Raw genomic sequence first — 25,814 nt, forward strand, 5'->3', positions numbered from 1 at the left:
TTCCCAACACTCACTAGTGAGGGACAGACATCACCCTCCTGACTGCAGCTTGGCCTCTTCTGAAGATCTAGTCACTCCTTTGCTCAGACCATCCTGGAGCTGAGCCAAGCTGGGGAAGAACATCCTTCTCCCTCTGCACATGTTCCTCCATGGAGAGGAGGGAGGGTTCCCAGAGTTCCAAGGCTCAAGGAATAGGCTGAGCTAAGAACTAGGGAAGCGTGTTGCTGAGAATCTGAGCCAGGAAGGAAAGGGTGAGTTTGAGCTGGGAGAGGGTCAATGTGGGCAGGGACTGAGTCCTTAATGGACCAAACAACAATTTTGTTGGTGGTTTAATTCCCTAGGCATGGCATATGGGAGTGTGGCTTAAGCAGAAGAAACCACTGGCCTTCAGCCTTATTTGTTAGGCCAGGATGCAAGGTTACCTGGCCATTCCCTCTCTTACAGCATCCCTACCATGCAGTTCTGTTAACTTCTGTTTTCCTCCATTCCTCAGGGTCTCCTGTCTTCATCCAGTTTGGTTTGGGTCCTGTGGGAGGTGGGGTAGACAATCAGGAAAGTAGTCTCAAGAGAGGCTTTGCTCAGAATCCTCCCACAGCCCTGGGCCCTTTCTGAGGTTAAGAGGATGTACTCTGACCCCTCTCCTCAGGGCAACATTCAGCTCTACCCAGCACACTGAGATGTTTCCTCCACTGCTTGGAGTGTTAGTTCTAGGTGCAGGTGGAAGGTGTGGGCAGGTCTCTAACTACAAGGCACTCATTCCATCATCACCCCATCCCGGGATCATGGCAGACATTACCAATCTATCATGATGTTCTTTCACGCTGAGCCAGGAGTTGCCTTCGGAATCCTTCTCACCACCCTTCTCCAAGGCAGCAACTACCAGTGGGCTGTATTTGGGATTTGGGATGAGGCCTGTTGTCATTGCAGCCTTAGGCCCTGAGCTGGAACACTTTAAGATAGAGCCCTTGGAATCCAGGTGAGTTCCCAGGTGTGGACGGTGCCTCTGGCAGTGCCCAGGCAGCCATTCTCAGGGTCAGTTCTCTGGAAATGAGGGTGCAGCTGGTGAACTTCCCTGCAGGTGTCTAGCCTTTTACCAGAGGAGTGGTTAGCTGGTTTATGTGTATAGTTTCGGACCAAGAAGAGGACTAATTGGCACATGTGAATTGTACACATGCCCTTGACCTAAAAATGTAAAAACCAAAACGAACCCCACTTGCATTAGACTCAGTAGATTGCTCCAGTAACGATACGTTTTTACATATCATGCTTTGCGAATTCAACGTCTCCCTTTCAAAGTCCCAGAAATCATTTCATGAAGAGAAAGATCTTAAGGGAAATGCTATTTGTCAGTTATAATAGAAGCCTAATAATAATAGTAATGATAATAATAATAAACATTTATTGAGGATTTAGTATGATCCAGAGGTGACAAAGCCAAGTGGCTCCAGGCAGGGGCTCTGGTGCCTGGGTTCAAGTTTAGGCTTTAGGTCTTATTTGGGCAAGTTCCCTAACTTGTCTTTGCTTTAGTTTCCTCTCTGTGAAATGGGGAAAATTAAATACATACTTCACAGGATGGTGGTGAGGACTAAATAAATTAATATAAGTAAAAGACTTAGAGAAAGGCTTAGTCTGTTATAAGTGCTCTCTGACTAATAATAATCAAAACAATAATGAATATTATTATTACCGTGTCCAGGTCCTCTTTACGCAATCCTCAGAAGTTTTCAGGCAGAATATTCACTTTAAAGATGACGAAACTGAGGCTCAGGGAAGTCAGATAATGCTCTTCTGTTACACAATGTTGCTTTCTGACAACATATGATGCTTTTTAATCAGGCTGAACCGTAGTGTGTCATGTAGAGACAGTTTTGGCTACAAGAAACAGAAAGCCTAAAATACAGCTGCTGGAACCATACATATAGTTATTTATGTAACAAGAAGTCAAGAGATTGGTCAAAAGCTTGGTAAATGTCATCAAGGATCTAGGCCGTATATTTCCAATCTATCCTTCTTAGCTGTTGACTTTTTGTCTTTATGCTTATTGCCTCATGGTCATAAGATGGCTGCCATGATTCCATGTATCACATCAGTGTTCAAGATAGAAACAGGGGGCAAAGGATGGGACCAGCCACATGTGTTCCTGTTGACAGTAAAGAACAAACTTTTTCAGAAGCCCCCTAACAGACTTACTTCACATCTTTCACAAAAATTGAGCGTCATGGTCACTGAGACTTTCAGCCTCTAGAGTAGGATGCAGCAAAGTTTAAGGGAGTTGCAGATGGTTGTTCGGCTAGCCAGCCAACAGTGTCTGCCACATGCGGAAATGAATTGTATCTTGTTTACAGGATCATGGAATAACAGAGGTGACAAATCTAATCATGTGCTTTTTCTCTTGGGCAGATGCACGTCTATTCTTTGGGAATGACCCTCTACTGGTCAGCAGGGTTTCACATTCCACCAAATCAGGTCTGTGAACAAGATATTCAAAGTCTTGCCAGGTCATGTCTTTGGACTTATTTAGATTTTTCCCAGGGCAGGGACCACATCTGTTGAGCTATGTGCCACCACTCTGTACTCCTAGGTTCTAGGAAGGATTACCAATCGATTAAAGAGCTGCTCCTGCTGCGTACAGAAAGAACCTCAGAATCCTACTCAACTTGGCACTCCAGGCAGATACAATTTGGGATTGGCAAGTAAGATAAGAACTTATTTGCCATTCCAGTCCAGAGGAAGTAGGAAGCTAGAGGATTTTATAGATACTGAAGATACCAATTTATAAAAAAGGCTTTAAAGCAGCCCTTCCTGAAGTGAGATGCTTCCATGAAAAAGGGTTCTGTGCTCAATTGATTTGGGAAAATGTCCATACGATGTCTTCTTCTTGAAGATTTGTCAGAGTAGTTTATTAAAGACTCTGAGAAGGCTTAAAGCACAGAAACTTTTAAATTTTATCATAGCATTCTATAAAATTTTTGACTACAGTATGCGTATGTGTGTGTATGTGTAAATTTTCATCTGACGCTATAAGAATTCCGTAGAAACCAGTGTAACAAGAACATACATTGGAGAACTCTGTCCAGCCTGTTTGCCCTATTTCTTTCCTCCCTCCCCCCCTTTCCTTCCTTCCTTCCATCTCACCCTTGCCCTCTCCAATTAAACATCCCAGTGTTTCTGGCGCTCCTTCTGAAAAGGGACCTGCCCATGTCCCTCTCCTGTGGAATCTTTCACAGCTCTCCACTCCCCACGGCGTTGCATTCCTCTTCTCAGCAGAGCATACCTGGATCCCAGAATTGGTTCCTACCTGTGATCCTGGTTCCTCTCTGATACTCTGCCATAATCAGGGCTGGCTTAGTGGGCATGTGGCCTGTGTAATAGCACAGGGCCCTGCACTTAAAAGGGCCCCCCACTTGATTCAGTGCTCTGCATTAAAGTTCTTAACAATTTTGACCAAGGGACCCTGCATTGTCCTTTTGCCCTGGGCCTGGTCCTGCCCATAGCCTCCTTCCTTCTAGACACATGCCAACATTTGCCCACACTGCTCCCTCTGTTTGCGGCTCACTCCCCAGCCTTTCTCCTGGCCAGCCCGTGTGCTTTTTGAGATTTAGTTCAAGTTCTTTCCCCAGTTCCCTTCTCCCTCCCAGACTGAGTTAGGCCCCTTCCTCTGTGTTATGACCACGTCTTATGTTTCTGAGGCCAAAGCCCTTATCACCCTGTACTGTCCTTTTTTCTTTAAGTGACCATCTTCCTCATTAGACTTGACACCTCTTAAAGGCTGGGGCTGTCTCCCACCTTATACTGCAAGTAGCCACTCAGTCCCGGCACGTAAGAGGTCCTCTGATGTGCTATATGAGTGTGGGACTCAGTAGCCTGGTTACACATGAAGATAGGCATTCACAACTCGTGCTCCGTGGCAGGAGATGGTAGTGCAGTCTTCATCTGGAAAATAACTTAGAGTGTGGGTGAGGGTGAGAAAACACCTGAGAGTGAGTATGAATTTGAGACCTTCCCCATATAAATTATGGTCATTCAAACACATGAGGGAAGTGTTTAATAAAATAACTATTTTTTCTTTTGCTTGATGTGTACATGTGACATAAAGTTCAATCAATGATTATTGACCTTATGCTGACCACTGGAGATTCCAAAGTGAAAAAGCCACAGTCCCTGTGGTCCTGGAGCTCACACTCTAGGGGAAGGGCCCAGTGAGAGCCACCTATATTATTCTCTAAATAATTAGAGAAAATGTCAATCTGGCCAGGTGAATGTGAGTTAAAGGCTGACCTGGTTTGATCTGGGTGCTTGGCATAGGCAGAAATCCATTTTGTCAAGCACCTATTTTTCGTAGGCATTTCAAGGATGTGTTTGGGCTCCCCGCGCCCCGAAGGACGTTCCAGATTAGAAAGCAGCAGACTACATACAGCTGGTGCAGAGATAATTGCTCCTCATTTTGTGGCCTCAGCGATAAACAGTGATAAACAGGCCTCAGGCTGTTCAGCCTCCCTAAACTCCCCAGGAGTGAGCATCTGTGTAGTTAATGAGAACATCCGTTCTTAGTTGTCTCCACGGCACACCCGACAAGGCGCTGGCCTCAGGGGCCGCTGCTCTGCAGGCTTCTCATGTGGCTGCCCCACTCTCCAGCCCCTGCAGCTCTGCGAGCCCCTGCACTCCATTCTGCTAACCATGTGTGAAGACCAGCCTGGCAGGCGGCTACCGCTGCAGTCCATCCTGGAAGCTTGTCGGATTCACTGGGAAGAAGTGGCCGTCCACCCAGCCTCTGCCAGTCTCCATGTCAGACAGCTGGCCGGCTTGGTTCTGGGCACCATCTCCGAGGTCAGTGTAGATCTGCGCTTTCCAAGCCGGGGGCTACTCGCCAGCCACGTGTGGCTGTTGAAGTTCAAACGAGCTAAGTCATAGTTCATTGAAAGGAAATAAAACATTCAATTCCTCAGTCACACCGACCACACTTAAGTTCTCAGTAGCCCCTTGTAGCTGGCGAGGACCATACTGGACAGGACAGATCTAGAACATTCCTGTTACTGCAGTTCTAGCGGGCAGTGCTGGTGAAGACCTTTGAGCGAGCCTAGATTTCTAATGTGGCTAAGACCCTTGAGATCTTTGAAAGAGCCTCTTTTCATAAAAACAGTCGTGTTTATGACCCATGGGTTAGCTTATCAAAATTCAACCCTAGGCCTTGCATGAGAAGCCTTCCCTGACTGTGCCTACATCATCCCTGGCTGCTCCCTCCCCTCTGCCATCGTGTACCTGCAGAGGGTCACCTTGCTGTGCTTGCTGCCCTGTGCACTCGCCAGTGCCTAGCAAGGGGTCCGGCACAGAGTGAGCATTTGGCTTAGGCTGGGTTTCCTTGAAGCAAAGCCAGAGGCGGGCATTCTTGTGCAAGTTAGTTATTGGGGAAGTACTCCCAGGAGAGGGAGTGATGGAAGGATGGGGGACAAGCCGAGTAAGGAGGTGGTCTCAGGAGGAGACAGCCTCGCTGGGACTCGGGTGAGGCAAGTGAGGTGTTCGCTGGGCAGCACTGCGCTTGTCCAGGGGCGTGTTGGAGAATTGAGACAGGGGCCATGTGGACGGAGAGGAGGGGATGGCTGTGGAGATGCTGCCCACAGTCAATCAGAAAAGGCCTCTACCAGGGAGTCCCTAGCAGTCCAGGGGTTAGGACTCTGTGCTTCCACTTCAGGGGGCACAGGTTCGATCTCTGGTCGGGGAACTAAGATCTGGAAAGCTGTGCAGGTGGCCAAAGAAAAAGAAAAAGAAAGAAAAAAAAGTAAAAGAAAATGCCTCTTCCATCCTGTCCTCCTTCTTGGACCCCTTCTCTCTTGGCGTGTAAACATGTCACTCCTGTACATTGAGCCAGAGGATTTGGTGGGGACAGAGGAGGTCCATGTATTCGAAGGACACTAGAGCCTACCATCCATTGATATGTCGTTGTCCCCTGATGGACATTGTGATGATCTGCAGCGTTGCCATCGGGAAATCATAAAGTGATTTCCATCAGGGACCTGTGAAGTGATTTCCACCGCTTATTCGACCCTCACTGGGGCACTGAACTCAGTAAGCTACAGGGGTGCGTTAAGCACACAGTGAGGTTGTGGGAGAGAGACAAGCAAGCAAACTTGCTGTAACGTGGTGGAATAGAGCCGGATGTGAGTAAAGTGACGAGGGGAGGTGATGAGAGGACATTCCTATCTGCAGGTATGGAGAGGGCAGAGGTGGAGAGGATGTAGCTCTAGGCCTTGGAAGCACAGGAGAGATCATCAGGGAGACCCTGGCCCGTGGAGGGGGCGTGTGAGCGAAGGCACAGATGTGCATGAGTATGCAGGTGTTGGGGGGTGGGGGTGAGTGAACCACCTCTAGGCTGTGTGGCTGGTACACACAGACCTCGCTCTGGTTGCTACGTGCTCACTGTTGGGCTCCCACTGTGCAGGACAGACCCTTCCACACTGACTCAAACTGATAGCCAGGTTGTATGCGTCTGTATAAATGTCCCCTCTCGACCTTGGGATGCGGATGTGTGATGTACTTGACCTTCAGGTGGAGAGGAGGGCTGTGGAGGAAAGCTCGTCCGGGCAGCACGACAGAAGCTACCTGCTCAGGAACAGGTTGCAGCAGGCCAGCTGTGAGAGCCGGGCAGCGAGGGCCCCGGGGTGTCTGCATCCCTGCAGAGGTGGGTATGGCGCCCTGAGCATTCCCTGGGTGGGCTGATGGTACCCACTCTGTTGTTTCCTGGCCCCTGTGGGCCTGATGTCCATGCTGTGGAGGCAGAGAAAGCCCGTATAAACCCCACTCTTCCAGGAAGCCCCTGAAGAGAAGGGGCTGAGCTTAGGACTCGCCTGTGTCCTGAGGAAAACTTCATTCGGAGATGTAATTTAGCAGAGTTATTTATACCCAACATAAACTCTCTTTTAAAATTGATAAAAACAAATTTAAACAAACGACATGAAAGAAAAAATTTCCCTTTAATTGATTTCTAGGTGGAGTGAAAGAAAAGGCAATTTGTGAAAGAGTGTTTTTGTTGTTGCTCTAGGTGTGTTAGAAGAATGGCCTTTAGACTAATCGTCAAATCTTCCACTGTTCTCTGCTTTTCAATTTGAGATTAAAAAAAAATTAATTTACTGTTTGTTGTCCATAAAATAAGGTTCTCTTTGTTGTTAAGCTTCATCTTTCCTCCCAAAAACTCCCCCAACCCTCTGTAACTCTTATTTCCATTTCCATTTTTCACATGAGGAAAGAGACTCAGAAAGGTCAAGTAACTTTGTCAACGGCACACAGCTAGTAAGTCGTGATGCTGATATCCACACCCTAGGTTGCTTAATTCAAGAGAGCTGTGCTCTTTGCCTCTGCTCATGCCCTCCACCATGCTCTTTGGTTAGTTTCAGAGAGAAGCACAGAGACTCAGAGCTCCCTGGAGCCCAGACTGAGTGCCTCAGCACACAGTTGCTGCAGCCTCTCTGTGAACAGGTAAGCAGCAAGGTGTACGGGGCTGTGAACTTGCTGTGGGACGTTGGTGTGGGACCTGCTGTACCCTGCTTCTTTCTTCTGATTATTGAGAAGTCTGTTGCTTTTCCGGAAAAAGCTGACCCTATTGCATTGGCAGGTGAAAAAGCCACATTTAAGCAGATATGAAGCCAAGATGATGAGGGGCCTGACGGCAGCTATGGTGTCAGGGCATTCTGTCTCCTCTGGGAACCAAGTTCAGACTCAGTTATGGAACAACATGCTTCTGTTGTTGTTGTGATTATCTATGTCACATGAGGCTGCATAACAAACAGCCACAAAACACAGCGACTAAAAACAATGATTTATTTAGCTTTTGATTCTGTGAGTTAGGAATTTAGGCTGTGCTCAGCTGGGAGGTTCTTCTGCACTCTGCAGGGTACTCTTGTGCATCTGTGATCAGCTGCACCTCAGCTGGGCAACTTCGCTTCTGGGGGTTGGCTGGCTGTTGTCTATAGGCAAGCCCTGGTTCTTCACCACAGGCTAGCTAGCCTGCGATTGTCCTTATGACAATGGCAGAGTTGAGGTCAAGAGAGGGAAGGAGGGAAGAAGAAAAGGGAGGAGGGAGGGAGGGAGAGAGAGAGACAGGTATCTCCACAGAACCTCCAGAACTAGCCCTAGCCCTCACTACTTCCACCTCATTCTATTGGCCAAAGAAAGCTATAGGTGAGCCCAAATTCAAGGAGTGGGGAACAGACTCCACCTTCTGATGGGAGGGGGTTCAAAGTCCCACGGTTAAGGGCATGGATCAGGGAGAAGAATTGTGGCTATTTTCAAAATCAGTCTAATAAACCTGCTTGAAACCCATATGGGCCCATATCTTCCTGGACCTGGAACATTATGCATTTTGAAACTTTATTTATATATATCTTGATTCGTTGTCCCTCCACGGATCAGCCAAGGGCTGTAGCCAGCTTGATGTCAAATACACAGCTGGGGCCTTGGCAGGAGGCTGCAGAGTTCACCTCAAAATGCTTTTTCCTCTATTTAAAACTCTATTTGTGGGACTTCCCTGGTGGCACAGTGGTTAAGAATCCGCCTGCCAATTCAGGGGACATGGGTTTGAGCCCTGGTCCGGGAAGATCCCACATGCTGCGGAGCAACTAAGCCCACATGCCACAACTACTGAAGCCCGTGTGCCTAGAGCCCGTGATCTGCAACAAGAGAAGCCACCGTGATGAGAAGCCCGTGCGCTGCAACGAGGAGTAGGCCCTGCTCGCCGCAACTAGAGAAAGCCCATGTGCAGCAACAAAGACCCAGTGCAGCCAAACATAAATAAACAAAACAAAACTCTATTTGCTATTTTCCCAATGAAAATCGTTTTTTTTTTTTCTGATTCCATAAATAATGTGTGTTTATCGTTGAAACATTTTGAACAATAGATAGAATTCTAGGGAGGAAAGTCAGAACCCTCTGCAGCCCCATCATTCTGTGTTCTGCACCTGGGGTCACGGGCCCAGCCTGTCCTGAGCACAGTGAGCAGAGGCAGGGTCAAAGTGGGGTGAGGAAGAGACGGCCTGCACCCTTGTACCTCGAAACAACCCCCGTGGCTCTGCAGCCCTAACTTGTCTGGGCCTCAGCCTCCGCATTGGCAAAGCGGATATAACTCGTGGGGTGAAGGGGCAGTAGTGGGTACACGCGTGTGTGGGGGCTTTTGCTAGATGGAAGCTGTTTCTACTGTTAATTGTTGCTCCTTCTCTGACCGCTGGCCAGCGTTCTTCCAGCTGAAGTTCCCCCAGATCTTCAGGAAGGCCGACAGCTCAGCTCTGGTTCTGCTCTCCCAGAAAACTCACGGCTAGCAGCTTCTTCTGGAAAGGGTTTCCTGCAGAGAAAGGGAAAGGTGAGCAGAGAGGACCAAAGGGCACTCCCAAGAGAGGTGTGAGCAAGGAGGCATGTGTGGCTGACACAGCAGCTGAAAATGGGCAGGGTCCTGCCGGGGGTCGGGGTCCCTGGGCTGAGATTTACAGAGAACTGGACTAAAATCATCCTGAACTTTGAAATTCAGGGCAATAGGTGTTATTGAGTGGCCTTGCTGTAGACTCTGTGTAGGACAGAAGTTTGAAGATAGCAGGTCCCAGCGTTCAGGAAGTTCACAGCCGTTGGCGTGGATGGTGGCAGAACAGGGGACGTGGTAAGAGAGCTGAGAAGGCTGAATGTACTTGGAAAGGGCCTTCTGAACAGGTGACACGTGGGAGCAAAGGAATGGGTGGGACAGTCAGGGAGAGAGATTCTCCAGGTTGGTTGGCACATAGGGCAGTAGGGGTTGGACGAGTGTGGGGAGTCGGGGCGCAAGAGTAGCCACGCCAGGCTGCCCCAGCCTGGAAGTCCGTGACGACAGGAGGGACCACGTTGGGTGACCTCTACTTGTGGCTCCGGGGACCCCTGACTCCTGGCAGGCAAGCTGGTCTCTGCTGAGGGGCCGGCTTGCTACACCTGTGCTGCAGGGTGAGATCAGGGATGGTCCCAGGATAACGCCTTCTGCCAGAAACAGCTCTGGCACCAGCGGTCAGAGCCACTTCCGGTGTTTAGATAAAAAGCATCCCTTCCTCGATGCATGACACTGACATGAGCTGCAAAACTGTTTTAATAACCACACAAGCCCACAGTGACCACGGGGATCAATGCCCCTGGATCTGTGACAAACCTCTCCCAAGCAGGCTGTTCACTGAGGAGGCTGTCCCTGACAGGCCTTCTGTCTGAGCATCAGTAGCCCTTTGGGAACGTCAGACCCAGTTGCCCCCAGAAGGCCTTGTCTGCCTGTCTGTCTGTTGCAGAGAGATTTGCTTAATGTGCTCAACTAATTAGGGATGAGCTGAGCTCGGGGCAGCCTCAAGACATCCTCTCCTCTGCGGCCCTGGTGCCACACTCCCCTCCAGCCCCTGCTGCCCTCCAAGGCCACTCTCAGGGCCTCATGAACTTGGAGGGGGAGGGATGGACTGGCATCAGGGAGGCCTTGTTCATCTTCTTTGGCTTTTCTTCATAACCACTCGCTAAAGACGCTTCTGAGGGACACCCTGGCTGGATGTTTGGCCTCTTGAGACAGAAGTCCTGCCAGGAACCCATGGGGGACAGATTAGAAGGCCCACCCAACCCTATCACTCACTGGTGTTAGATTTGGGTGAGTTTCTTAACCTCTTGGAGCCTTGACTTCCTGCAAAATGGGTTGAGAATGGGCACCCCATAGGGTGCCCATTCTCAGCCCATTTTAGATGGCTGGGTCTAAATAATGGTGGCATTAAAGCACTTCCTGCGTCACAAGTGTGCTACAAACATGGAGTATTGTGAAACTGAGAATCGCTCTTCATGCACACTACTGATTCAATGTCCAGAGCTGGAAAAACGTTTCATCGGATCTAAATCTAAAGGTATTTTCGTTTTTGAAAACTCTTGTTGCATATAATATGTATTTATTTTGAGACATATAAAAGACTATGTGATCATGCATGAATTATATCACTGAGAATGAAGTGGGCACCTAACTGAACAGCTAGAACATCACCAAAACCACACCCACTTGTAAGACATCTGCTCTGAGATGCCCAGCCTAGCTAGGGCCTCAGCACAGTTGAGCTCCATTTCATTGAAACCTGCTTGCTGCTGGCTCTGGGCAAGGGACTGCTGCTGGTGGGCAGGGGGAAGTGAGGCCATGGGAGAAGCCCAGTTCTGGACCTGGGGGTCCAGCTCCATGGAACTTGACTTTGATTTCTCTCCTCTACTGTGAGTGACTCTGCGTGTTTCTTCAGTTCTCCAGGCCGGAGTTCGCCCTGCTGGCTGGAGAGGCCCCGGTGATCTTGTATCTGCCTGGAACAATTGTGGTAACTGCTGGGTTCGACTGGGTAGGGCTGGAGGTTGGCGAGGGAAGTGACCAGCTGGGCAGGCCACAAGGCTGACTGAGCTCTGAGGGGCTCACTCTCTCCTCCAGGCACCTGCCAGCCCTCGCCAAGTCACACTCATACTTCACGTCCTCTCTTCAGCATCCTCTTCCCCTTTAAGAGGAAGCCCCTGTGACTTCTGACGGAGTCCTGATTGTCCTTCCAGACGAGCTCTGTCTTATTCTTCCCATTCAGTCAGGAAATATTCTTGAAGCAGCTAGTAGGTACCAGGCACTACTCCAGACCCTAGATCTCCGATATGAACAACGCAGAGTCCTCTTCATGTGGAGCTTGCCTTCTAGAATTTATGCATATGCATTTGTCTGTTTTCTGGGGAGGAAAAGCCAGTTTCCCTTCCCTTGGCTCTGCTGCCCCAGCTCAGGCGGACCTGGACTGGGGGTGAGTGACAGGCTTGTCCCTCCTGGGGCCCAAGGAAAGAGCTGTGGTGCTGTCGGCCCAGAGTGGGTACAGCCACTGCCATGCCCTGCTCTGAGATGCCTGACTGGGACCCTTCCTGAACCAGTCCCCCGGGGAGGACGGGAGGGATGGTGGAATATATAAGCCGGGGGCTGCCCTGGGTGGAAGGTGGCAGAGGTTGCAGGGTAGGGAGTGGGAGGCAGAGACTGGACGGGGCCTGGGGCACCAGGGAACAGAGGAGCTGGCAGCCAGACCCCATTACCAGAGGTGGGGAGGCAGGATCACTGTGAACCCACGCTCCTTGTGCGTGCTCCAATGGGACATCACTTAGAAAGCACACATTCAAGGATACAATTATTACAAATTTCAAGAGGGCAACTGCAGAGCATTAAACCGAAGCACTGGGTGCTTCACAGCACCTTCCACACCCTCCCCGCCCCAGCATGCGCACATATGGTAAACAACCGCCCCAGGGGACACAGGTGTGCAGGACAGGCAGGAACCAGGGTGGCTAAGAGTGTGCCATGTGGTCAGCCCTGCCTGGGATCATGGGAGAGCTCTCCCTCCCACAGGGTCCTCAGACCTGCCCGGGCCCCTGGGGTGTGGGGCTGCCCCTGGGTGTAGGAAGGTCATGGTGTGGTGGCAGGCATGGTCTCAATGGCACTAAAACCAGCTGTAGCGTCCACCCATGACTGTCTTTTAATGAGGACACTTTGAGGAGGTCTGGGCCAGGCCTCAGTCTAGGTTTGGGGCACAGGGGATACTCAGCCCCCGTCCTTAGGGAGGCTGGGCCCCTGAGCAGAAAGCATCGGGGGAGCAGAGAAGGGAGAGGGTGGCTTGACCCTCCAGGCCACAGACAAAAGGTCTTGAGCCTGATCTGGGAAACTCATAGGAATTTGCCATGTGGGGAGGGAGAGGAAGAGCTTTCCAGGCAGTGGGCAGTATGTGCAGAGACTCAGGCAGACGAGACTTTGTGGCGGCAGAATGATGGGCTGTTCTGGGCGGTTGAGCCCAGGCAACAGTGGTTAGGGTGGGGCTACAGAGGCCATGAATCTGGAATTTGTCTGAGCAGGGTGAAGTGACAGAAGGCATATCTTTGGATGCGGCTCTGCTGATGAATTTCTCGGTTCACAGTAATCACCTTAGCGCCAGCCCTCTCTCTTCCTTGGATCTGTGCCCACCCAAATTCTCTCTGCTGTGCTCTGTGAAGGCCTGGGGGTCAGTATCAGGTTGTCCAGTACTCCTGGGGGTGTACGCTTCACCACTGTGGTCCTGGGCAGTCCTCTAGAGAAGCAGAGCTCAAGGGGCAGCCACGATTTCTGCAGGGGAGAGATCTGTTACATGTGGCTCCCCAGCCTTCCTGCCCCTGCAGAGGCTGGCAGAGAGCACGGATTTGAGTCTGGTTCTGCCTTTTACTAACTGTGCAACTCTGGGCAAGTCCCTTACCGTCTGTGAGCCTTGCTTCTCCTCTGCTGAACAGGAATCACAAACGTACTTATCTCTTCAGGTTGTTTGTCAGTTAAATGAGAAAATACATATAAAGTGGTTAGCACAATAGCTAGCCCATGGTAAAGACTCTATGTCTTGTAGTTGTTGTTACAATTTATACCATTCTTGTTTTCAGACCAAAAAAGGGAAGTCCTATTTGGCTCTCCGGGCCCTCTGTGTAATGCTGCTGAACGGGCAGTGCTTGGAGGTGAGATGTGACATCACGTCGACAGTGGGAGCCGTCTTCAGCGCTGTTGCGTCCTTTGCCAACCTTGGGGAGCTCACTTACTTTGGCTTGGCTTACATGAAAGGTAAGTGGCTCCCAGGTAGCCCACAGCTGGGCTGGTGCCTCAGGTAACCCCGCTGTCTAGGTACCTAAGTGCTATTTCTTCTAACAAAACTGCTTGAGACTGGGACATTGCCCCTTGCACACCTAGACCTTAGTCAGTATGTCAAGTCCTCATGTGCAAACTGTCAAGTAAGTGCAGAGGATGGTAAGGAAACAATGCTTGTAAGATGTTGTAGCTTCTGTGATTTGCTGGGTCTGGTTGACCAATCTCAGTGCCTTGAGGTTAGACAAGCAAATGTGAGAAACATTTTCGTCTAGGTGGGAATGCAAAATGGTGCAGCCACTATGGAAAACAATATGGCAGTTCCTCAAAAAATTACCAATTTACCCTATGATCCAGCAATTCCACATTGACATACATACCCAAAATAATTGAAAGCAGCATCTCTCAGAGATATTGGTATTCCCATGTTCATAGCAGCATCGTTCACAGTAGCTAAAATGTGGAAGCAACGCAAGTATCCACTGACGGATGAATAGACGAGTAAAATGTGGTATATACGTACAATGGAAGATTATTCCGCCTTAAAGAGGAAGGGAATTCTGACACATAGACGGCTAGATGACACACAGAGGCTACAACATAGATGAGCCTCGAGGACATTATGCCGAGTGAAATAAACCAGTTACAAAAAGGCAGATATCGTTTGATTCCACTTATGTAAGGTACCTAGAGCAGTCAAATTCATAGGGACACAAAGTAGAACGGTGGTTGCCAGCGTCTGGGTGGAGGAGGAAATGGGAGTTATTGCTTCATGGGTACAGACAGAGCTGCAGTTTTACAAGATGAAAAAGTTCTGGAGATGGATGTGGTGATGGGGTTGTACAACAGTGTGAATGTACCTAATTCTCCTGAACTATATACTTAACTGTGGTTAAGACAGTCAATTTTTTTTTTTTTTTTTTTTTTTTGCGGTACGTGGTCCTCTCACTGTTGTGGCCTCTCCCATTGCGGAGCACAGGCTCCGGACGCGCAGCCTCAGCGGCCATGGCTCACGGGCCCAGCCGCTCCACGGCATGTGGGATCTTCCCGGACCGGGGCACGAACCTGCGTCCCCTGCATCGGCAGGCGGACTCTCAACTACTGCGCCACCAGGGAAGCCCCAAGACGGTCAATTTTATGTTGTGTGTATTTTACCACAATAAAAATAAAAATGAGTCCATCTAATCATCCAGGACTAATGGGAAATCAGCACACCCACCCCAGGAGCCTAAGTTAAGAACCCCTTCTGAAGATTCAGAAGGAAAGGGTTTTTACACCTTCCCAGCTCTGCCCTTTTGTTAAAGGGAGTCTTTATTTCCATCTACCGCAAAGATCCCTTCGTTGTAGTGGACGCTCTTTAACCACTGTGTGGAGTGATGGGAAGCAGGCTGAGCTGGGATCACACAGGCCTTCAGGTTAAACCCTGCTCCACCAGCCCACCTTGCTAGGTGTCATGATCTCCGTGTTCCTCTATTCTCCCATCCCCAGTGGGAGAAGCTTATCAGCTTGCGGTAGGATCACTCAGTGTGCCATGGTGGGTAGAGGGCGGACCTTACCTCTCATAGTTCTCAGCAGACCTCTGAAAAATCCCTCTCCCAAGTAAGAGCAACATTATATGCTTCGATGTTGTCAGTTGATGTTTGCTCAGTCTTTCCTCAAGTGTGAATAGAAGAACCTGCAGGAAACATTTTTATTGATCTGTAACATGCAGCCTTAATAAAACCAGTGCGCTTGCTCTGGGAGAAAAACCTTAAGGCTTCTCCCCTACTTTCCCTCCCAGTCAGCTGCCCACCCCTGGACCCCTTCCATGTGGACATCCTAGACCTACTCAGCTGGGGCCTCCTGGGTAAATCACTCAAGAGTGACAGTCAGGGGTTTGGACATAAACCCATTTGGGAGGGTCTGCCAGCCAAACTGTAATGGGGACCTGCCCATCCCTTGGGAAGACGTGACCCAAAGGGAAGGGTGAATTGGTGTGGGGAGTCAGGTTCAGCAGCCAGGGCTGAGGACACAGCGGGCAGAGGTCTGGACGCTGCGTGGTGAGGGCAGAGTGTGGAGAAGGGCATGGGGCAGAGCAGGGCTGGGGCAGACCTGCAGGGGTTCAGGGGGAGTGGCCAAGGGCACCCAGGAGGGGTGGTGAGGGTCAAGCTTTGCCTTGAGGAGAGCAGGGGCTCGAGGTGGGGCCTCCAGTGGCTGGAGCTGATTCATCCTCCCTCCCAGAGGTGCTAGAAGGCAAACTTAACTGCAGTTGAAGTCCTGAGCTTGGGTTGGTGGAGTTTTCAAGGTGGCAACATTCAGGTCAAAAGACAAAGGTGACTCCACTTACGCCATGTCTTAGTCATCTCAGGTTATAACAAAATGCTGTAGACTGAGTAGCTTAAACAACACACATTTATTTCTCAGAGTGCTGGAGGCTGGAAAATCCAGGGTCAGGCTTCGAGCATGGTCATGTTCCTGGTGAGGGCCCTCCTCTTGGCTTGCAGATGGCCACCTCCTCACTGCGTCCGCACATAGCAGAGAGAGACAGCTCTGGTCTCTTCCTCTTCTTATTACACTAATCCTATCATGGGGGTCCCACCCTCATGACCTCATCTAAACCTAATTACTTCCCAAAGGCCCCACCTACAAATAACATCACACCTGCAGGGGGTAGGGTTTCAATATATGAATTTGGGGGATACAAACATTCAGTCCATAACACTCTGGCTGGAGAGATGTGGGCATGGTCCAGCTGATGCACCTGGCCCATGGCAGAAATGGAATAAATACTCAGTTCTTTGTTTTTTAATTTTATTTCCATAAGATGGTAGCTGGGAGGCAGATGTTAAGTGATATCTTCTCTAAGATAAATAATCATATTTTCTCCTCTGGGTGCTGAGTTTCTCTTCCCTGACACTCTCCTCTTTATCCCCTGTTCTTGATCTCTCATGGACCCAACAAAGGTCCTGTGGTACTAGCTATCCAGATGACTTGCTCCCTGTTCTCTCCTGTACTCAATTGGCTCTTGTCTGACCCTCCGGGCAGAGCTCAGGGCTGTGAGTCTGAGGGGTGGTGCCTCACCGACTGCTTTTCCCTCTAAATACTCTCTACTTCCATTTCAGGCAAAGAGTTCTTTTTCCTGGACGCTGAAACCAGGGTGTGCAAAATAGCCCCCGAAGGCTGGAGTGAGCAGCCCCAGAAGAAGAGCTCCCCGGATACCTTCACGCTCTTTCTGAGAATAAAGTTCTTTGTCAGTCACTATGGGCTGCTCCAGTGAGTGCTGCACACTTCTTTGTTTGTTCCTTAAGGTGTTTATGTACATCCAGGCTGACATTAGAGATAATGGGTCTAGGCAAGTGCTTGGCAAACTAATGTGCGTATAAATAACAACAGTTACTGTGGCTGATCTTCTGTTGATTGGATTCCAATATGACAGAAAAGGGGGAAAAGTCAGTATTTGGGGACAGGCCCTGGTCAAAATGAGAACTTACCCTTTTGTTTCAAACATATGCCGGTCAAGGTCAAGTTCTCTCTCCCCTGACCCCAACATGCCCCGCCTCCCAGCAGCCCAGTGGTGAGGGTTCGAGGAAAGGGTCACCGGTTTGGGGTTGGATCACTGTCTCTATTCCTTTGCTTACTAGCAACACCATCTCACTGAACATCAGTTTTCTCACTTGAACCACAGGAACAAACATCTCCATGGTTGTGGGAGATGACTGGCACAGAGTAGACCTCAGTGAGTAACAGGAAGCGTGGTGTGGGTGAAGGAGGCCGCCTTTGTCTTACTGGCATTGCCCTCTGGGTTCTATTGACTTGTGTCTCATCTTCTCTCCTTTTCCTGCTTCCCAGGCTTTAGTGGTCTCCCTCGCCCTCAGCATTCCAGTGACCTTTATTCCTGCATCTCTTTCCCAGGCACAGTTGGACAAGGCACCAATTTTACCTGCAGCTTCGGAGAGACATCCTGGAGGAGAAGCTGTACTGCAATGACGAGATGCTGCTGCAGCTGGGGGTCCTCGCCCTGCAGGCTGAGTTTGGCAGTTACCCAGAGGAGGTAGGGGTAGAGACTGGGGTCCCTTGGGTGGGGTCACTGGAGAAGCAATTATGGGATGGGGGGAACAGTTAGAAATGTGAAGACTGAGCCTGTGTTTTTAGCACCTATCAACTGCTGAGATTGGGGTAAACTGCAACCCTCCATCCATTCATCCAACAAACAACCATCAAGTGTTCTTTGCTAGACTCTGGGGGATACAAAGGTCAACAGGTCAAGTTTATACATTGCAATGTAGTTCTAATCTAAGGTCTTGCCTAAAAACAGTAATTTACTAATTTACTGCGTTCTTATAATCACTGGTTTCAAATGGTTTGTGCCATAACCCCTGATAAAAAATGACAGACATTTACCACCCAACCTGTACACATGTGTCCATGTAACAGAATTGAGGCGAAAGTTTAGGAAATCAGATGCACCCTTTCTACATGTGATACACATTGGTCTTTCCTATTCTATTCTAGTTAATTTATAAATGCAGGCTATGAACCACAAGATTGATTTCACAGCTCACTAATGGATTGCAGGTTGCAGTTCGAAAAATACGTTTCAGACTACACCAGTATCATCTTGCTTTCCTCCCAGCACATCTTCAGAAGGTGCCACCACGTCTGGAGCCTTCTAAGTCCTTCTTCATCCCCTCGCGTTTTTCACCACCCAGCATGGTGTATCCATTTCCTCATCAGTCTTACTGTAGGTCTCTCCATTAGAATGGGATCCGCCAGAGGGTAAAGGTTTTGTGTGTTTTGTTCTGCCATTTCCCCAGCACCAAAGCAGTGTCTCAAACACAGGCCGTTTGCTCAAGAGTATTGGTCTAAGGAGTGGATGGATGAATGGAGTACAGGCTCCTGGCTGGATAAGACTGTGGATAAAAGTCATCCATCAGGGGAGTCCGCAGCTTGCTTGTCAGGGAAACGTAGCTCAGTTCCCAACACCCTGTCCTTCTGACCCTCCCTTCCCTGCTCCCACTTCAGTCCACAAGGACTGAGACTTCACTTTCTCCTCCGGGCACCACCCTCCCCCCTGGCCTGGGTGGGCAGTCTCCCAGGGCTGGCCTGGCCCCCGGAACCCCTCCCTGCCCCTTTGACAAGCCTGCAGGCCTGTCACTGCTTACACTGGAGCTCCTTCCTGTCTCCTCAGTCCCCAGAGCTGGGGTCCTAACCATGCCTACTCCCTCCTGCCCTTGTACTGCTACTTGGGGGGCGGGGGGTCTCGGGAGGAGAGGGGCCCAGGCTCATGGATGGTGCTGTCAGCCAGGGGTGCCCCGGTGAATCAGTCACCGTCCTAGCTGCAGTATCTTGTCCAGACCTGTGTGCGGCTCATTTGGACGGGCGGGGTGCAGATTGGGGGAGTAGGGAGGGTGGCCTCCAGGGACAGAACGTTGGGCTGCCCTTAGTAGGCGCTATGGAGCAAAGGAGTGGGCCTGAGTTTTGGGGTCAGACAGAAACCAGGTCCAAGCCCTGACTCTTTTGTTAAGTAGCTAAGTGGCCTTGGGCACGTTGTCTCTCTGAGTCTCGGCCTTTTCACCTGAAAAATGGAAATAGTAGTAGGTCAAAGCTGCTGTAAGGGTGGAAGGTGGTGACGTACGTATGTGGCCCGGCATGTAGCAACTGCTGTTTGCAAGCTTCCCTTCCCCTACCCCAGAAGCAGGAGTGCTCTGCTGTAAAACAAAACAAAGACTAACTTTCAGTCTATGGATTCAGACACGCTGTTTAACCCGAGACCCTAACTCTAGGGCTGATAGTTGGTGGAAACTGTGGGCCAGATCCACTGAAGGCAGCTGGGAACACACAGGCCCAGACTTTTCTTATGGGATCACTTGCCCCGAGGCTCCAGGGGCCCAGACCTGACTCTAGGCGCCCAGTTCTGGCAACCCCCTGCGCCTTTGGCCTGCCCAGTTTCTGACTGGCCTCACCTAGCTGCTGCCTCAGCCCAATCTCATCCTTCACCTCCAGCTTCTTCCCCAGATCCTGCCTATCCTCAACCTCTCCAGCTGCTCTGGGGACCAGTGTGGTTCCAAGATGTTCTCTGCTGCCCCTGTGTGGCCTCCAAAGGCAGACTTTTTCCCTTTCTCTCTCTCTCTGTGTGTGTGTGTGTGTGTGTGTGTGTGTGTGTGTGTATAAAGGCAACAGATTACACACATTCATTCATTTGTGCAGCCACTCGCTCAGCCTTAATTTATGGAGGGCCTCCTCCATGCTTGCATCATCTAAGCCCGTGCCAACCCTGCAAAGCTGGTGTTATTTCTATCTGCATTATAGAAGAATTGCACCTCTGTGAGGTTAGGTAAGATAGTGAAAGCACAGCCAGGACTCACTTCTAGGGCCTCGTTTCACTATGTGCCAGGCACTGCGGTGGGCACATCAAAGGGCATTAGGGGGACTCAGAGGGGAGAGCCCCTCCCTGTGTCTGGGTCACTGAGTGGGCAGGAGGAGGAGGCTGTCCCGTCCAGCTCTGCAGGGATTTGATGGCAGCCTTAGCTACCGGGCTGCGAGGCTGGGGGGCACTGCCAGTCAGATCCAGGAGAAACTTCGTGTGTCCTCCTAAGGGGTGGATATTTTGTTTGATAAATGGTTCTGGTGCTGGAAAAAAAAAAACCCCATGATTTAGAAACCACTGTAGTGAAAGATTGGGAGCCACTGATGAATTCTAAGCAGGAAGTAACATGATTACATTTGCATTTTAAAAAGGGAGACAAAGACAATTTGGTACAAAAATAAATCTCCTTAATCATATCATTACTGTAGAACAACTTTCCTCTGGGTGCATTCTCTTCCAGCCTTTGACCACACGCAGGGATTTTATGCAGTTGTAAACGTTGCCACTTTCGATTTGCATTCTGCTTTCTCACTCTTTGGTATGTCTTCCCCTGGCTTTCCTAATGAGCTTTTGGGATAGCCATGCGGTATGCCTCAGCAGGGCTGGACCTTTGTTTACTTATTTGTTCTCTCACTGGTGGGCATCACCTAGAGGCGCCGTGTGAGTGGTAATAATACTATTATTATTGTTCCAGTTGCTTCTGATCTTTCTTTTTAACCTAAATGACATAGAAATAAATGTTCGTGCTGGAGTTTTTTTAGTTTCAGGCTGACCTCTCTAGGACATAGTCCTAGCAATGCGATGCCGGGTCAAAGGTCCTACATACTTACAAAAAAGCTTAGTAGACTTGTTTTAGAGCAGTTTGAGTCTCAAAGCAAAATTGAGTGGCAAGTGCAGAGATTTCCTAGATACCCTTTTGCCGCCACATACATAGCTTCCCCCACAATCAACGTCCTCCACCAGGGTGGTACATTTGCTGCAACTGATGAACCCACACGGACATATGGTTGTCCCCCAGAGTTCACAGTTACTTTTAGGGTTTGCTCTTGGTGTTTTACCTTCTATGGGTTTGGACAAATTTATAATGACACATACCCACTATCATAGTATCATACAGAGTAGTTTCACTGCCTTAAAAATCCTCTGTGCTCCACCTGTTCGTCTCTCTTTCTCCACCCAACCCCTGGCGACCACCAATCTTTTTATTGTCTCCATAGTGTTGCCTTTTCCAGAATGTCATAAGGTCAGAATCATCCAGCCTTTTCAAAATGGCTTATTTCACTTAATGATATGTATTTATGTTTCCTCCATGTCTTTTCAACTTGATAGCTCATTTCCTTTTAGTGCTGAATAATGTTCCATTGTCTGCATGTACCAGAGTTTATTTATTCATTCACCTACTGACGGACCTCTTTTGCTCCCAAGTTTTGGCAACTATGAATAGAGCTGCTGTAAACATCCACGTGCAGGTTTCTGTGTGGACGTACAGTTCCAACTCCTTTGGGTACATACCAAGGATATCAGCGATTGCTGGATCATATGGTAAAAGTATGTTTAGTTTCATAAGAAACTGAAGAACTGTCTTCCAAAAGTGGCTGAACCATCGTGCGTTCCCACCAGTAATGAATGCAAGTTCCTGTTACTCTACATCTTTGTCAGCATTTGGTGTTGTCCGTGTTCTGGATTTTGGCCACCCTGATAGCATTCTGAATGCTTTTTTATGCACTGGATTGCTGAGCAATTTCTTTCCCTTTGCGTCTCTGAGCTGAGCTCAGAACTGGCATGGGCCAGCCCTCGGCTGGAGGATTCTCAGTCCACAGCTACATGGGGACTCCTGTGCCACACCAGGGGCATGGGGTGTAGTGGATGCTGTGCTGCTCCCTTCAGACCCCCTCATCAGACTGACTTGCCCAATCCCAGCCCCAAGAAGGCCAGGTGCTCTCGGCTCCCAGCCGCCTCCCTCATGGGCAGTTGTCCTCAGCTGTGGGGACCTGTCTTGCCCAAGATTAGACTGCGAGGGGCTTCCTGAGACTAGGATGGCCTGATTCAGGAATACCAGGGAAGGGTCAGCTTCTCCATCTGCCAAGCTCTACTTTCCTCATTCCTTACAGTGAACCCTGAGACCACGCCTCCAGCTGCCTACCCCTCTCTGCCCCGGAGTCTGTACCAGGGAACCTAACATCAAAGTGATGCTGAGTCATGAAGATCTTCCTGCAACTCCTGGTGGGCTGCAGCCTCAGGTTCCCAGAAGAGTAGACTTGATGTAGGCTCTGGCCTGGGGCAGGGTGTGGGTGTCAGATCTTCTCTTGTTCAGGGGACAACTTCTTGATCACCTGTGGAGAGATGGTGCCACAGCTAAGACCTCCCTTGTGAGAGGGGACAGTGTACTGGTAGCACATGCAGACAGAAGCGCTAAATGAATACATAGAAACAAAGCTTTAGGGCCATGGTTTCGCTGTGCCTTTTGGGAAGTGGAGTGGCATTGTGGAATGTGTGAGGGCTTTGGGGGATGAAATCTTCTTTCTGTCACTTACAAGTGGTGTGACCTTGGCCCTGTTGAATGACTTCCTTTCTTGTTCATTTTGTGCATCTTGGCAATGACAATAATAATACTGTCCTCACAGGATTCCCGTGAGGACAGAAAGCTAATGTGTTCTGGGCACCACGTGGCATACAGAAGGGGCTCAAAAACAGGTGGCTTCTTTCCTCGCTCCCTTCTGTTCCTGTCACATGGTTTGGCCCAATCTCTAATATGGTAGAAAATGATATCCCGGTGGGCACTTTAAAGGAGCAGACAGGCTCCTGTCCTGCTCAGATTCCCATAGAAGGCGTCTTGTGGCACCTCTTTTCTTCTGCATCTTTCCAGCAGGTAGAGAGTAAAGCCTACTTTCGAGTTGAAGATTACATCCCCGCAAGTCTGATTGAGAGGATGACGGCTCTCCGGGTCCAAGTCGAAGTCTCAGAGCTGCACCGTTTAAGTCCTGCGCTCTGGGGAGAGGATGCGGAGCTGGAATTCTTGAGGGTGAGGCCTTTGGACTCTTGAGAGGGTGTATCGGTGTTCAAGGGCACATAGTCGGCAATCCCCTCCAGAGATTTCTCTGGGGCTGGATGTGCTCAGACCCACAAGGAAGTATGACCAAGGGACATGAGCCTTTGGGAGGAAGGAAGCTACATCGCCCTGTGGGGCAAGGAGAGACTTTTGGAAGCAGACGGCATTGGAAATGATCCCCCCAAATGGGTAAGATTTATTGGGCTGGGGTGGTTATGGCAGGACCTTTCTTCAATCTTGGAGCTCACAGTCGCTATTCGGTGAGTGGGAGGAGACCACATTTCTCATAGAGACATTTCTGACAACTGAAGTAAAAAACTTGAGTGCGAGCCAAAAGCAAAGCCATTGGAAGACTTCAGGTTTGTAGCCTTCCGGGCAACTGTTCTCAGCACAGCATGGGTGGTGTGGTCCATACATATGGGTGCAGCTCTGGTCTACTCTTTCTTTGGCCCTTTAGCAAAAGCAGTGATTTTTCAGTCCCTTATGTTTGTGGGCACACAGAGCCTCTGATGAATAGCTTTTGCTCACTCCACAACTTACACCTGCAGTGGACCAAGCACAGTAGCAAACAGAGACAGAAAGGACATGCTTCCTGCCCCCAGGGAGTCCCAAGTCTTGTAGGGAGGACAGATGGGTATCCAGAGGCATGCAACACTGTGATAACTGCCCAATGAGAACAATAACAGTACCAGTTACTTTACTTCAGGGTAGGAGGGAATTGCCACTCTGCCTGTGCAGGTAGAGCTCGGGGGTACGCGGGAGGAGGCCCCCAGCTTCCCCAGGGTTATGTGCCTGGTGGGGCCTTTAGATCTGGGGATCAGTTTCAAAAGGAAACTCCAGGATTTATACATTTCTTTGTACAAAAGTCTCCTGAAGCAGGTAGAAATATTCTGTGTTTTCTTGCCTTTGATAGAGACAGTCATTTGAAAGCAGAACTGCCAAGGTGAGGTCTGTCCATTTTTTTTTTGGTCAGTCACTTGGAATTGTCTGCAACGCGTAGCACAGTGTAATCCCTCAAGCATCTCATTTGAGAAGCCCTGGCAGAAAAGCGCTCACTGTCTTCCATTATCCAGCCTTCATGCGCGTTCCTTGTGAAGGGGATGCAGCATTCCCTTGACGAGAGACAAGTGGGGACTTCAAAGCCATCAGCACACATCTGATGGAAAGTGGCCACAGGACCATAGAACCAGCAGAGAGACTAAGGACTCAGGTCTGCAGAGGCTCCTGCAGGCAGACGATGCCTGGCCCGCCTCTGCCCAGGCCCTGGCTTAGTGTGCTGGGCTCACTGTGTCCCTCCTTCCTCTGGTTGAAGGATGACAAGTGGTTGTAAAGGAAGCCACCATCTCGTAAGCAAAAATGCGGAAATTTTTTAGGGCGTATCTTTGTTTTTTAACCGAACTATAGTTGATTTGCAATATTGCGTTAGTTTCAGGTGTACAGCAAAGTGATTTAGTTATATACATATATTGATATATATTTTTTCTGATTCTATTCCATTATAGGTTATTACAACATATCGAATATAGTTCCCTGTGCTATACAGTCAATCCTTGCTGTTTTTCTATTTTATATATAGTAGTGTGTATCTGTTAATCCCATAGTCCTAATTTATCTACCCCCACCACTGCCCACTGCTTTCCCCTTTGGTAATCATAAGTTTGTTTCTATGTCTGTGAGTTTGTTTCTGTTTTGTAAATAAGTTCATTTGTACTATTTTTTAGATTCCACATGTAAGTGATATAGTATCATATTTGTCTTTCTCTGAGTTACTTCACTTAGTATGGTAATCTCTAAACTTTCTTTTTTAGTCTTTGATGGAAAACACTAAATAGATTTGATTTGTATGCGATCTTACCAGTTTCAAGGCTACACCTATCTCTTATGATTACTGTGAAGATTAAATGAAATAAATGCATGAGAAATGTTTAGAATTGTTACTGAACTGAACTTGGTCCTCTCACCCGTGCACAGTAAGGCCAATCTACGGACACCTGGCTGTGGTGAATGAAAGTGCAGCATTTATTGCAGGTGCCAAACAAGGAGAATGGGCAGCTCATGCTCAAAAGACCCAAACTCTCTGATGGCTTTCAGGGAAAGGTTTTTAAAGACAGGGTGAGGGAGAGGGCTGTGGGGTGTGTGATCAATTCAGGGACATTCTTTTGATTGGTTGGCAGTGAGGTAATTGGGAGTCAACATCATCAACCTTCTGGTTCCAACCAGTCTGGGGGTCTACATGCTGGTGGTGATCAGCATACAGTTAACTTCTTCCTCCTGGTGGGGGTTTTAGTATCTGCAAAACAGCTCAAAAGATATGGCTCAGAATATTATCTATAGCCTTTGAGGAGGAATTACACGTTCTTAACTTTGTTTAACGGCTCTTATTAAATTGTCTTGCTTGACCGTTTTCCTTTGTTTTCTCACTTGTCTGATTAAATTTATTCTTTGGAACTCGGGGAAGGACTAGGAAGCTAAAGTTTTTCTACAATCAAGAGGCAGGCGGAAGACATGGTGGGGTCTGTGTGTGTGTCTATCCCAGGAAGGCCCCACAGGGTCCTGCTCCATTACAGAATGGCACTTTACCATTTTAAGAATTTTGTGGCTCCAAGTACTTCAGTATCATATCCCTCTCTATATAATTAAAAAATTAAAAATTAAAATAAATACTGAACAATTTAAAAAATGTAAGAAACTCTAACAAAGGCATCTCTATTCTGATGATGACGACTTTAATGGTTTAATTTTTTTTTTTTGAACTATCACATCAAATTCTTTTTTTTTTAAACATCTTTATTGGAGTATAATTG

At 49.0% G+C, this 25,814-nt stretch overlaps 1 protein-coding gene across 1 annotated transcript in view; it reads left to right on the plus strand.

Annotated features, from left to right (window-relative positions):
- Nucleotides 1-25,814, plus strand: part of LOC115847640 (FERM and PDZ domain-containing protein 2-like) — a 48,738-nt gene that overhangs the window by 3,654 nt on the left and 19,270 nt on the right. Inside the window, exons 3-12 of the mRNA XM_060286008.1 lie at nt 2,401-2,424; nt 4,675-4,827; nt 6,544-6,676; nt 7,383-7,470; nt 9,220-9,346; nt 11,250-11,321; nt 13,420-13,594; nt 16,717-16,867; nt 17,507-17,645; nt 22,828-22,983. Of these exons, the coding sequence (XP_060141991.1) occupies nt 2,401-2,424; nt 4,675-4,827; nt 6,544-6,676; nt 7,383-7,470; nt 9,220-9,346; nt 11,250-11,321; nt 13,420-13,594; nt 16,717-16,867; nt 17,507-17,645; nt 22,828-22,983 (1,218 nt within the window). The remainder of the gene's footprint in view (nt 1-2,400; nt 2,425-4,674; nt 4,828-6,543; nt 6,677-7,382; nt 7,471-9,219; nt 9,347-11,249; nt 11,322-13,419; nt 13,595-16,716; nt 16,868-17,506; nt 17,646-22,827; nt 22,984-25,814) is intronic.

This window comes from Globicephala melas, chromosome 16 (assembly GCF_963455315.2).
Source record: "Globicephala melas chromosome 16, mGloMel1.2, whole genome shotgun sequence".
In the NCBI taxonomy this organism is placed as follows: Eukaryota; Metazoa; Chordata; class Mammalia; order Artiodactyla; family Delphinidae; genus Globicephala; species Globicephala melas.